General features: G+C 38.0%; 1 protein-coding gene across 1 annotated transcript in view; it reads left to right on the plus strand.

The window, feature by feature from the left end:
• The first annotated feature begins 1,790 nt into the window (after positions 1-1,790).
• LOC124613618 overlaps positions 1,791-14,246 on the plus strand; it is a 219,139-nt gene continuing 206,683 nt past the window's right edge. Inside the window, exons 1-2 of the mRNA XM_047142334.1 lie at positions 1,791-1,910; positions 8,135-8,354. Of these exons, the coding sequence (XP_046998290.1) occupies positions 1,841-1,910; positions 8,135-8,354 (290 nt within the window). The 5' untranslated portion in view covers positions 1,791-1,840. The remainder of the gene's footprint in view (positions 1,911-8,134; positions 8,355-14,246) is intronic.

The raw sequence follows: 14,246 nt of genomic DNA on the forward strand, positions 1-14,246 counted from the left end.
CAGTCATGGCTCATTTTATTTGTAATAAACTTGTATGTGCTTTTCAGGAATGCAGCTCAGTCTACGAATAAGAAAACTATCCACTCTCTCATCATTCGGTCGTTATATTATTCGCTGACTGGTCATTACAGTTTCAGCCAAATACTTAAGAGAAAAATTTATTTTCTATCAAGTTACACACTCTCAGAAAACAACAAATGTCTATATACAGGAGAAATAAGTTTAAATCAACTACCTGGTAAAACATATTTAGAAATACAGAGAAGATTACAACAAAACACTTGGCGTTCCATTAGGAACAAAAAAGTGATTGTAATTTGTCAATATAATAAACAGAAATTGTGGTTATGTAATTATAATTCACGAAGTAATAATTGTAAAATAAAACGTGAACAATACAGTTCGTAAACCTTGGAAATTGACTAAACCAGAAGCAAACGAAACTTAAAAAGTGTAGAATAATGAGAAAATGGTTATCTGAGTCACATAATTGAAACGTAATTCAACATTTTTTGCATAAATGCTGGCGTGAAAATCTGACTAATTATTTCCAAGCAGATAAACGCAGGCAGATATAAAATTTCTAGTAAAATTTTCCCAACATTTTATGCAGTTAAAATGTTGCTCTTTATAGTACAAAGATGATGACAATTGAAATAAATCATTTGACTAGAGAGGAGGAGTATAGAAGGCGATTCTTTTCTTATGCAATTGATTGAACTAATGTGGATACGATTGTCTAATTTTTCAAATTTATTTAGAATATCAAATTCTCGGCATGCAAGCAAACTAGCTGTGCCCTTGCTAATCGTGCTTACTGATTCATGAGTCGAAAGATGGCCTAGTAGTAGATAAGAAAAGTAGATGAGAAGTTTCTACGTGGAGTCGATTGATGTAGTTGTCAACGTTTCGGACCCCCTTCAGCACAGTTCTCTTTTGCATCTTACATTCACAGTGAAACTTGTATGTGAATGATTGGTGAGATTTATACAAACGTGTCTCACGGGGAAGTGAACTTCACACTCAAACAAAACTAATTCTGGTTTAAGAACTGTGTAGTTTCCTTTGTCCTCCTTGGCTGCCCGTGTTAAAGTGAACTGAAGAATAAAACCTTAAAGTGGCTATGCGTTCTTGCACACCAGAACACATCTAAACCTTACCCTTCGACCACCTTCTTAGCCAGACCGCTCAGTGGTGGATGGTGCTATGTACAGCACGAAATCTGGAAGAGCAATTTATCATGTGAAAAAAGCCATAGTTTTTAATAAAACTCAGATACAAATCTTCTAATGTTTCAAAAATCACATAAAACTGTTTTCTACTATAAAATGTTTCAAATTGGTAAAAAGTTCCACATGCAGGAATTGGATTATCCACGTATGATTCATACACCTCCAACTGACGTGTTCGTGTTCTTAATAATCAAGTTCCAACGGCATATGTGAAAGACCTGATCCATCTGCCTATCAGAGGGTTGTCCATGTTTTGTTGACAGTGTTTAAAAAAGCGATACGCCGACTGAAGTCACAAGGTCGAATGTAAAGCGTTCGTTTAAATCCCTCTACTACCACAACGTATCGTTATCACGTTAGTCATAGGTCAGTACACTGCATGTTCGTATCGTCTTTGTTTGAAGCCAGTCCTTCCTAAGCGCTATCAGCGTTCTCGTTCGATGGCGCCCTTGTTCTGACTTATTATCACCCTTTAGCTAGCTGCCTACCTGCCTGATTCACCGGCGCCAGTCAAATATAAAAGGCAAACATCCGCAGGCCCTGCAAGGACAAAGTTAAGCAAGCCAAGGGCGGACTGTTTCTTTCAGTGTATTCCTGCAAGCGGCCAAATGAAGCCTAAGACCATTTGTATGCTGGCTGTTTTGGTAGTGATAGCCGTTACTGGATATGGACATCAAAGTGAGTAGTACACTTTTGAAGCATTAGTGTTTAGAGAGATCACATGCAACTCCGTTTAAATTATTTGCCTATCATTACACATCATTGTAACATCCTAGGAACATGTGTTTTATATTTCTATTCCCTACCCACTTTTGTTCCCTCTATATCTAAACTAATTCTGAACGTAACTGCATAAACTCGGTGTGCCAGTTCCATAACCTAAATCAAAGATTTCCTCGCACATAATTTTTAATCCATCTAATAAATCTTCGTTCAGGACTAACCTCAAATTTAAATTTTCACTTTCTTTCTGCACCTCATAACTTCAATAACATCTAGTGTTTTCCTTCTGCAGCTTTCCCACTGATCGACTTTCACATAGTTATAGTTTTGATCATCACAATTTAAGTTGCAGAAATGATTTATTTGTTCAATTTTTGTACTGCCTTTGATATCAGTGGAGTTTGTCTGAACAGAAATCTCCTTCGCTATGGGAGTCTCGTTCCCCACATTCTACTTACTCCTGAGTAGTATAATTCCTTTGCTCTCTCGATACATTTGTCTTCGTTTCCTCGGTTTCTAATCCACTTCTGTGTTATAGAGTGTTCGTTAAATTTACCTTCCCCTCTGTTAGAAGCGAATGCAACATTCTTCTAAACATTATTTTGCAGCTCTAACTTAAAAACTTAACATAGAAAATATTAGGTCGGTGTATAAGATCGTAGTGTTTTGTTTTGCATGTCGGTATTCTCGTTGATATGGGCTTATTTATCGATTGTAATTTTTATTTGTAGTTCACTGTTGCTATTTGAGTTTACATAATGTCATTTTGTAATTTGGAGATTGTGAGTGGAAATTTGGACGCTATAAAATGGAATGCCATGTGCAGAAATCCGAACATTTCCGACTTATTCTTCTGTTTGAGTTCAACAGAGGTGAACGAGCTGCGGAGACAACCACAAACATTTCCGCCGTGTATGAGGATAGCCCCATTGGACAGAGTACGGTAGGGAAATGGTTTTCTCGTTTTAAGGAGGATCATTACAGTAGTAGTGAACCTCTGTGTTCACGAAGACCTTCGGGGATTGATCAAGATCGATTAAACGCATTCATCCGCAATGATTCAAGTCAGTGTACTTGAGATCTGTCAGATGTGTTGAACTGTGATCATTCCAACATCGTGTGACATTTGCGTACAATGCGGATGGTCCCCCCAAAATTCGTGTGTATGTCTACGGCATGCTCCAAACCAAAATCACACAAATCAGCAGGTGGCCATATGTAAATCACTGCTTGCATCTCTATGCTTCAAGCATATACGTATACATACCATTTCTGAGAACCAGCAAATTGAGTTGTTAACTGTGTGATTCTTTGCAATAAAATAATGAGAAACATCTTATTCGTGGCAAAAGTATTATTGTAAGTTGCGTGTTACGAGAGTATGCCATTTGAAGGCAACGACACATTGAGGAACCACCAGAAACGCATTGTTCTTGGTACAATTTGTTACAGTGAAATTTCAATAAGTAACATAGCTCCGATCAATGCTTTCAGCAAGCGCCAACATGGTAGTATTGGTTAACTGAAGTTTGTTGTCGGTTTTGCGTGCCGGCACGGTAGCTCAGCGTGTTCGGTCAGAGAGCTGGTTGGCCTTTATAATAAAAAAAAAAAAAAAAAAAAAAAAAACTGATTGGAACGGTCAACATACGAACTTGACCGGATGTCATGTGACGTCTGCAACGACCAAACACAATGGTCAACTACGGACAATAAGAAAAAAAAAAAACGTAATAGGTAGCGTTCCCGATTGCCATCATAGTACGTCTAATGAAGCTGGTTCGTGTCTCACGATGTCTAATTTTTTTCTAACATTCGCGTATTAGTTTCTGATGCTTTATTATTAGTTTAATGTAAGTATATATTGTAGTATTTGATGTTATGTAAATATAAGTTGCCTTTTTCTGAGGAGTGAATTTGTTCGATTGTCTTAACAAAAATGGATCAAATGGCTCTGAGCACTATGGGACTTAACTGCTAAGGTCATCAGTCCTCTATAACTTAGAACTACTTAAACCTAACTAACCTAAGGACATCACACACATCCATGCCCGAGGCAGGATTCGAACCTGCAACCGTAGCGGTCGCGCGGTTCCAGACTGTAGCGGCTAGAACCACTCGGCCACCCCGACCGGCGATTGTCTTAACCTACAGAACAGTTTGCACTACTTGTATAACGATATTTTGTTCCTCTTCCTTTTATAATTCGTAATTCACATGATGCTACTCGGTAGCAACAGTGATCAAATAAGAATGATCTTGGGGTTTTACTAAAATGTGGAAATGATGAAATAATGCTTATCTTATGTGGATAACTATTGCAAATTTGTATCGCACTGTTTGTAATAGAACTTTTGTAAGCCTGTGTCCTTACTCATTGGACATGGTAATTTCCTTTTCGTCTTAAAACATGTACATGGATAGTGTAGATTTTATTTGTGGGTTGGGTTGTTTGGGGGGAAGAGACCAAACAGCGATGTCATCGGTCTCATCGGATTAGGGAAGGACGGGGAAGGAAGTCGGCCGTGCCCTTTCAAAGGAACCATCCCGGTATTTCCCTGGAGCGATTTAGGGAAATCACGGAAAACCTAAATCAGGATGGCCGGACGCGGGATTGAACCGTCGTCCTCCCGAATGCGAGTCCAGTGTGCTAACCACTGTGCTACCTCGCTCGATTTTTATTTGTGCATGTTACATATAGAACAACGAGACTAGCGTATGGACAGTGGAGGAAATGAACAGTTTAACAGAGTTTACGTGGGATCTATTTTTACGTGCGCCCATTTAGTAAACAGCGTGATTTACGAGCTAGAAACATCCCGCAACAGCCGCTCGAGTACGTTTTGACCGCGTATACCTCGTAGGGGCCCATGTACCGTATGCACAATTTGCATCGTACCTCAGAGTTCAGCAACACGTTGAACTCAGCACGATTAACGTTGACGTTCGACAGCATGGTCCGTCTGCCGACGGCTTAAGGCCTGGAAGCTAGTTGCCAATTCGCGCCTCCGACGGCGGCAAACAGACGCGTGAATTCAGATCGCCGGAAAGATGAACATACGGCACAAACATTATGCTGAGTAAGTGTCGTGTGACCGACGCAGTATAATAGCCTGAGTTTTCCACTTGAAACTGAAGTTTCTGGTCAATCTCATCACGAAAGAATTTGGTCTGTTTTATGCTTCATGTACAGCGTTGAGTGACAATAGCGTGACCTGCAACACACAAATATCCTCCTGTGACCGGAAGAAAAAAATACGTCCCAGTGATGTCGACAAGCTGGTAAGTGCTGAATTGCTGGTCAGTAACACAGAACCAACACTGTTTGAATTCGAAAGGACACACATTGTTCACATTCCACAGAGGGTATCAAACAGAAACTCTTGTTGCAGTAGGGCAGCCGGTGCTCTAAAGGATATCCAAGAACACTGGTAGAGCAACGATAATGGTGGAAGATGGATACCCGTCATATTGCTGAAGTTCGTCTGAACAAGGCGGAATTACAGCTACAATAAGATCAAGTGTCTATGAAATTAGACAATAGATGTATCGTGCCCTATTCACCGATATTATTTATCTACAACAGTTAAAGCTCACAAAACGGTGAAATGTGTAACGGTGTTAAATTCATTAAATATGTTTGCAAGTAGGATACGTAACCAAGGGCAGTGGCCAAGCCACATTTCCATTGAGGAATGAAAACGATGAAGTCACAAAGTTTCTGTCGGACCAATAGCTCTGTAGAGGCAATGTGGTGCATTTTGAGCTTCCCTATTCACTAAAAACACCACCTGTGATTTATCTCGATGTTAATCTTGAAGGAGGACAGCGGATGTATTTTAACCCAGAAAACATTACAGATCGCTTAGAAAAACAGAGATAGACAACTTTGCTGGCATACTTTTGGCTTTGTGGTAGAATTAACTCGGTTATACTTACGCAGTTGGAGGAACAAAATGTAGAGTATATCTCCATCAACACTGACATGGAGCAAGATGACTCTACTAATTACCCAGTTGCATTTTTAAACTCTTTTAGCATACCTGGCCTTTATAAATAGCCTGTCCACATCGTGTCATTAACATTTAGATAATAAAAAGCATAAAGTTCCAGTTTTCCAACATTTTTCTTTGAGGACAACCTAACGTATAAATGTATTGATAGCATTTGATGGGAAAAGGAGTAAATACTCACTTTAAAATGGTTTTTATATGAAGTGTAAGACATAGAAGGAAATTACCTTGATTTTCCTCGTTGAATAGATGGCTCAGCTCGTCGTCAGATAATCTGCTACGGGATAATTTATACGAGGCCCGGGTTAGATAATTTTCCGTGAAGACACTCCATAGTTAACATATAAATTGTAGTTATTCTCATCATTATTATGCAAAAGTCTGAATGTTGTTGGTCACTTTGGAAATAAACTCTGGTTTTCACTTTGATGTATTTGTATTCTATCTTATAATTATTGAATTGCTAAAATTAACATTTCACTTGTATTTGACAATACTCAAAACAAGAAGACAAACGTTCGTTTACATATAACGTGGAGGTAAAAGTCGCAGCCATGCCTAACCACATCTGTCCTCTTCCAGCACACACCAAAACCTGTCCAAAAACTCTTTCAAAACTCACAGTAAACAAAGATAGCACGACTTGTTTGAGCAAGGAATAGAATGTATAAGTTCATATCTACCGTAAAAACTAACATTCCAGATGTGAACAAATTTGATACTAATGATTCAGTTAAATATCTTAGGTATAATTTTGTAATGTAGTTTATCGTACCTAAATAATGTTAAATTTTCAAACGTCTGCCAGTTACTGAGGAAAGAAACAAATGCCATTTTACAGAATAAATGACGTTTTCACAAGCGACACTAAACTGAAAGTAATGGATTTTGAAATATAACGCAAAAAATATAAAAAGGTTAATGAAAGTTCAAGTATTAGTCTCTAAGAATATAATGCTCCCAATAACTCGCACAATGGAAATAACACATCGCAATTTTCAAAGAGACATTGTCAAATTATGACTGGTATCGAACGCTTCATTAAACAGAGATGTGTTGACAACTACTATTGATTAGGTGACACAATGGTACAGATTTGTATCATCTTCCATCACACAAAATTAAGTTGAAAAACGGCACTCCGATTATTCTATTGCGAAATTTAAGGGTCGTAGAAGCGTAAATATTGACGGGAAGTGGCGTAAATGTGCGAGTTTTACACCCCGAATCACGCTTATTTTATTACATTTCTCCATTACCATTACTTTATAAACGTGTACAATTCCTCGTGAACTTATTTTGTGTCATGACCGTAAACAAAGGACAAAGCGCAAGTCTGCATACTGTAGGTCTGGACCTTAGCGCCATTGCTTTTCTCTCGGCCAGCTCCACGTGGTTCTCTCTTGTGTTAGTGAAGCAAACAAGCACTTCGTTCCTGTCGCCAATCATACTACTTCACACGTTGTCGACAAAGAAGCTTTGTAAGTCAAATATAAATTCCAAACGTATGAAATCTCGGCCACAATTATAAATAAATATCAAGGGAATGCCTGCTTTCTTAGCTAGTAGAACATAGGCAGAGACATTAGGGAATAATTACCATGGTAAACTACTCTACACACCTACTCTGATTTAAATATGTAAATGTATAACAATTAAATCACAATATAGTCTTACAATCATCATAGAACACTCTCTCCACGTAGTCATACCAAAATAATTGTTACCAGATATTAACAAAAATTATAGATATATAAATGTAATGCTCTCATATTGTAGCGGTATTAGAGTGAGACACAGAGGATAAGACATAAATAACAGATGACTTTGCACGTAAGTTCTACTTTTAGACGAAGAGATTAGCACAGGATAGGAATTCATGGTGAGCCGCATCGCTCAGACGTCTAACGACCCAAAAAAGAAAAGTCAACGTAGAGGCGGTGTTGCACGCTATTAGTGTGATGGCTCTTTGGGGTGAAGTTTTGCCCAGTGTGCTTCATAGACCCTACGAATGTAAATGAAAAGGTGATGCTACCCACCTTCACTTGCTAAGAAAGTGAAGTTCTGAATCATGAACACTGTGTGTGACATTACGTTTCAGCGAACGCATAGGATCAGTGGAGACTCGTGAGGCTGGGTCCTAACATGTGGCTGCTTTGTGTGTTGCAGGTGGCCGGCGGCAGGTGAGGTCCCTTTCGCAGGCGAGCAGCCAGGCTTCATCCTACGGCTCTGGCGGCCTGGGGGGCTACGGCCCCTTAGGCTATGGTCTGGGGGCCCTGGGGGGCTCCCCCTACCCATACCCAGGAGGATTTGGTGGCTACCTTCCGTCATACGGCGGAAATCCGTATTTATCCTGGGGTCCTTATGGCTACGGTCAACCATTCTTTCGGTAGGATAACTTCGGACGGAAAGAAATTTGCAAGAAAATCGATTATTCATCTTCAATATTTGCTACATATTCTGTGTGATTTTTGCTCAGTGACAGTATGTAGGTTGACTCCTGTTCATTGGTACTAATTGTGCCAATATGCACCTCTACTGCTTGAGTGAACTTCAAAGCGCAAATGGAATATTAGTTATTCATAACTTGATGTCGTAACTTGTCAGTATTTACACAGTTTATCTTGTGCCTCATGGGAGCTTTTCTTGTAACAAGAAAGTTAAAATGATGATCGATACTCTTAAATAATGGCTTCGTATTTTGCACAAAGTACATGATAAAGCTACCAAAAAGAATAATTTTGTATATTTCTGATATCACTGTTCTTGTAAATCTCGCCGATGAATGAATGCTTTTATGAAACGTAAACTGTACAGATAAATGTATTGCTGTATATGTTGAAATAAAATTCATAGTTGATAAGTTATCATAAAATTCTTGATATCAAAAGATCTCGTTATTTTTTAGCTCCTCAGTTGTTCCTAATCACGTAAAGCTATGGCTGATGCGGCTATGCATACCACCATCGTAAAATGAGCAACAAACAAATTTGTGGAAATCATAAATCTCCCCTTCCTTCTTGTTCTCCTCTCCCCCCTCCCCACGAGGTGGCAACTATTCCATGCTATCTTCCCCTTTCCTTCCTCTTGTTGTATTTGGTAGTAAGCTAATTCTTTACTGTAACAACAATAAAATTTACCACCCCACTGACATGTTAAATGCGAAATAATCCAATAATACAGCGAACAACCTAATTAAAATCATTACGCAAACTGTTACAGAAGTGAGATCTACGTTCAAGTGCGAAATCTGCGCGGAATCATGTAGCTAAGAGGCGATGACTATGCTGAAAGCCACAGCAACAGAGTAAATCACTATAAACCAATGGAAGGATAACGTACTAAGAGATTTTTCATAGGAATTCGATAAATTATCCTGGGTTGACTGTGAGAGAATAGTACGATTTGATAATAAGGATTTTTTATGGGTACCACGAGGCAGAGTTATTACCAAAACGCTAGCTGGACAAGTTGCAAAGAATAATAGTCCTGCAACACCACCTGATGATGAGCCTGCAATGACTCGAAAACTAGTTGATGGTACAATAAACATGAATCTCGTTCGAAATGAGACATATAACTTATAGAAACTGTCACATCCCAAACTATTTTGATGAGAATGATAATACAAAGGCTAACTTCTTCATGACGTGGTCACATGAGTGATCGAGGACACAAATTCAACTGAAACTAGTCAAAATAAGAAAGATTACTGCACATAATACATACACGCACAATACTACGGCTCGTATATGGCACTTTGTTTCAGGACTCTCTTCAGGTTTCGAAATAGAGAAATCCAGGAAAAGGAAAACCATCACATTCGTCAAATAATATTTCTGAATGTAAAATTCATTCATTACTTAATGCGGAAGATGGTTTACTTAAATTACTATAACTTAATGTGTTCTCATTTTGCAGCTCACATAACCCAGATGAAAACTAACACAAACATAGAGAGGACACAGTGTCCAAAGACGTCACTTTTTACTAACGAATCTATGCAATCCCAGTAGTCTTTCATCCTCGAACGAAACAACGGAGTCGGTAGGAAGAATGTCTTGAGTTCATTTACGGGAGGCAATATAGTTACTGTATTATTGTTGCTATTGTTGTGGCCTTCAGTCCGAAGATAGGTTTGATGCAGGTCTCCATGGTACTCTGTACTGTACAAGCCTTTCATACCTGAACAACTACTGCAACCGACATCCATCTGAACTTGTTTACTGTTTTAATCTCTTGGTCCTTCTTTAAAATTTTATCCTCCACACTTCCCTTTGATACTAAGTCAATGATTCCTAGATGTCTCATACTCTGTCATATCAACCGATACCTTCTTTCAGTCAGTTTGTGCCACAAACTATTTTCTCCCCAATTCTGTTTAGTTCCTCCTCTTTAGTTAGTCGATCTACCAATCTAATCCACAGCATTCTTCTGTAGCACCACGTTTAAAAAGCTTGTCTTCACTTCTTGTCTAAACTGCTTGTCCTTTGCGTTTCACTTCCCTACAAGACTACTCATGAGAGAAGTACCTTCAGAAAAGATGTACTAACACTGACGTTTGCATTCGGTGTTAACAAATTTCTCTTCTTCAGAAACACTTTTCTTGCTGTTACCAGTCTACAGTATATATCGTTTCTAGTTCAGACGTCATTAGATATTTTACTGCCCAAGTAACGTAACTCATCTAGTTCTTTTAGTGTCTCATTTCGTAATGTATTCCATCAGCACCGCCTAGTTTAATTCGACTAAATTCCATTACCTTTGAGTTGCTTCTATTAACGTTCATCTTATATTCTCCTTTCAAGATACTGTTGATATCGTTCATACGCTCTTCCAAGTACTTTGCTGTCTGTGGCGCTACCACCTGAAAATAACTAAGCATTCTGCAATCTGTCAAACAAACTTCAGCCATTTCGTTGTTAAAATTTAATAAAAGGTCAAAAATCTGTGGCTTCGGTTAGAAACTGATGAACCTCAGACAGAAGTAGGTGTAGAGAGGGCACAACAAACTTTCAGTAGAAAACTGAATAAGAATGTAGGGAAGTCACCAAAGAGAAAGAAAGTTTTGTTGTTAGGTAATTGACATGCCAGAGGTGTAGGCCAACTTTTGCAGCACCAGTCAGGATCAGAATACTAGGTCACAAATTTTTGTAAACCTAGTGCCGGTCTGGGTCAGGTCACAGATGATTTAGGTTCACTCTGTAAAGATTTTACCAAGGAAAACACAGTGGTTATTGTGGGTGGGTCGCGCAATAGTATTGACAGAGATCCTGGGTACAATATAGAGTGTGACCTGGCAAAGATTGCATTAGCAACGAGAAATACCAGTGTTGAGTTTGTGTCTGTTCAGAGGCGCCATGACCGACCTCATTTAAACTCTTCTGTCTAGAGACTTAATTTGGAGTTGCAATGGTTACTTGGGTTGGGTGCAGGTTCAGATATTCGTTTGGTTCCTGTTCATTCTCTCAGTAGGTGGGATTATACTAGACATGGCCTACACCTCAACAGGAAAGGGAAGGGTAAACTGGCTGGGCTAATAGCAGCAAATGTAAGGGGGGTAGGCACTGCCATGAGTAGTAATATACCAGTGGTCATAGGTGTTGGAGCAGCACATTTTTTAGGATAGGTAGGACAGAACGAAGTCAAGTTCTGAGAGAAGTAAAGATTGAAACAAACCTTCAGTTTGAGAAAGAAATTAAACGGCATAATCCTGCCACATTGGATCAGCGAACACAGCTGTTGCTTAAAAATTCACAGCAATCAGCAGAAATTTTATTACCACCCAATTTCATCTCGATAAATGTGAAATGCCAACTATCTTTAGTGCATCAAAATACTCGAGGGCTTAGAAGTAAAACTAATGAACTACTTATGCACATTGATGAATTAGAGTCATGGAACCCAGTTGATATGATCTGCCTCTCTGAACATCATATGACCACAGGTATAGGTATGTTATACCTTACAGAATTTAAGTTAGCCTCTTACTTCTGTAGACAAAATATGGAGAAAGGAGGAGTTGTCACATTTGTTAAAAACAGTTTTAAATTTAAGAATACTGACATTAATGAATTTTGCTTAGAGCAGCACTTAGAAGCATGTGCAACAGAGATACAATTTCATAATAGGTCCTTTATAATATTGGTCATTTACAGATCACCTTCATGAAATTTCAACCTGTTTATAAACGGTGTTGAAGAGTTATTATCTCATGTAAAATTAAAAAACCAAGAACTTGCGGTTGCTGGTGATTTTAATAAAAATGTCCTGAAAACACTGTTAGTGAACAGTTACTGAAATCAGTTACATTGTCATTCAGTTTAATTTCTACTGTAAATTTCCCAACTAGCGTATACAAGTGTTCTAAGACTGCCATTGATAGTATCTTTACAGACAATTCTAGGCAAATAAGCCACATTACAAAACCAGTAGTAAATGGGCTATCTGACCATGATGTGCAACACCAAACATTAAATTTTGAAAGTTATCAGGGTAAAACATCTATCAGAACTGAGTACAGAAGGCAAATAAAGCAATCAAAAACTGAGAAATTTAGGAGATTGCTCAAAGAAATTAATTGGATGGATGTTTACAGCATCCAAGACACAAATGGAAAATACAAAACATTGATTAATACAGTTAGCACCTTATTTGAAAATTGTTTTCCCCTGAAGGTAGCTCAAATTAAACAGAAGTCTTATAAGAAATAATGGATCACATAAGGGATAAAAAATCTTGTGAGACAAAAAGGAAACTCTATGTGATATGTAGGGACACCTTTGATACTAGCATTTTAACTCATTACAAAAATTACTGCAAAATATTGAAGAAGGTTATCCAGAAATCTAAGCACCTGCATTATGAGAAGAAGATATATACATCCAGCAATAAAATAAAAACGATATGGGATAAAGTTAAGTCAGAGAGAGGTAGGACAAGAAATGACGAGGAACAAACAGCTCTAAAAATAAATGAAACCCTGGTAACAAACACATGCTCTGTTGCAAACGATTTAAACAAGTATTTTATCTCTGTTACTGATAGCATGGGGTTGTCAGGTTCAGTAAATAATGAAATGGAATATCTGACACCTGCACACACGAGCAATCTCAGTAAAATGGAATTGACATTTACTTCACCCAAAGAAACAAAAATCCATCATAAAGACCTTGATATCAAAGCATTCTAGTGGTTATGATAACATATGAACAAAGTTAATAAAAGAATGTTCATGTGAGCTTAGTCATATCTTAAGTTATTTGTGTAATCAGTCACTTATCACAGGAATATTCCTGGACTGGATTAAATATGCTGAAGTTATACCTCTCCACAAGAAAGGGGACAAATAAATGCCATCAAATTACTGACCAATATCACTTTTGCCAGCTTTTTCAAAATTCTTTGAAATGGTTATGTTCAAGTGTTTACTTAAGCACCTTAGTGAAAATAACATACTGTCAAAGTCGCAGTTTGGGATTCTTAAGGGTTCTGATATTGAGACGACTATTTATACTTGCAGTGAAAATGTCCTTAATTCATTAGACCACAAATTAGAGGCATCAGGTATATTCTATGACTGTCAAAGGCTTTGGACAGTGTGAATCACAGTATTCTTTTAAGTAAATTAAAATATTATGACATCACTGTTAACTCTGGAAAGTGGTTTCAGTTATATTTTACTGATAGAAAACAAACGGTATCATTACATAACACTTCAGCAGTTGGCAATCAGACATCATCTGACTGGGAAGAAATTACATGTGGTGTTTCCCAAGGTTCCATACTGGGTCCACTACCTTTTCTTGTGTATATTAATGACCTGTCATCTGTTACACTGCCAGATGCCAAGTTTGTCTTATTTGCAGATGATACAAACATTGCAATAAATAGTAAATCAAATATAAATTTAGTAAGGGCAGCTAATCAAATTTTTACTGAGATTAATAAGTGGTTCATAGCCAATTCACTGTCATTAAACTTTGAAAAGTCCCACTATATGTAGTTCAAAACTTCCAAGAAATTTCATTCTAGTGAGTGTATAAAATATGATGGCATGGAAATGGGAGAAGTTGAGATCGTAAAATTCTTAGGATTCCAACTTGATAATAAATTTAGTTGGGAGCGACATAATAACGAACTGCTAAAGCGCCTAAGCAACTCTGTGTTTGCAGTGCGAATGATGCCAGGCATAGGAGGTATAAATATAAAGAGACTGGCATATTTTGCTTATTTTCACTCCATTATGTCATATGGTATCATATTTTGGGGTAACTCCAAC

Source organism: Schistocerca americana, chromosome 4 (genome assembly GCF_021461395.2).
Source record: "Schistocerca americana isolate TAMUIC-IGC-003095 chromosome 4, iqSchAmer2.1, whole genome shotgun sequence".
Lineage (NCBI taxonomy): Eukaryota > Metazoa > Arthropoda > Insecta > Orthoptera > Acrididae > Schistocerca > Schistocerca americana.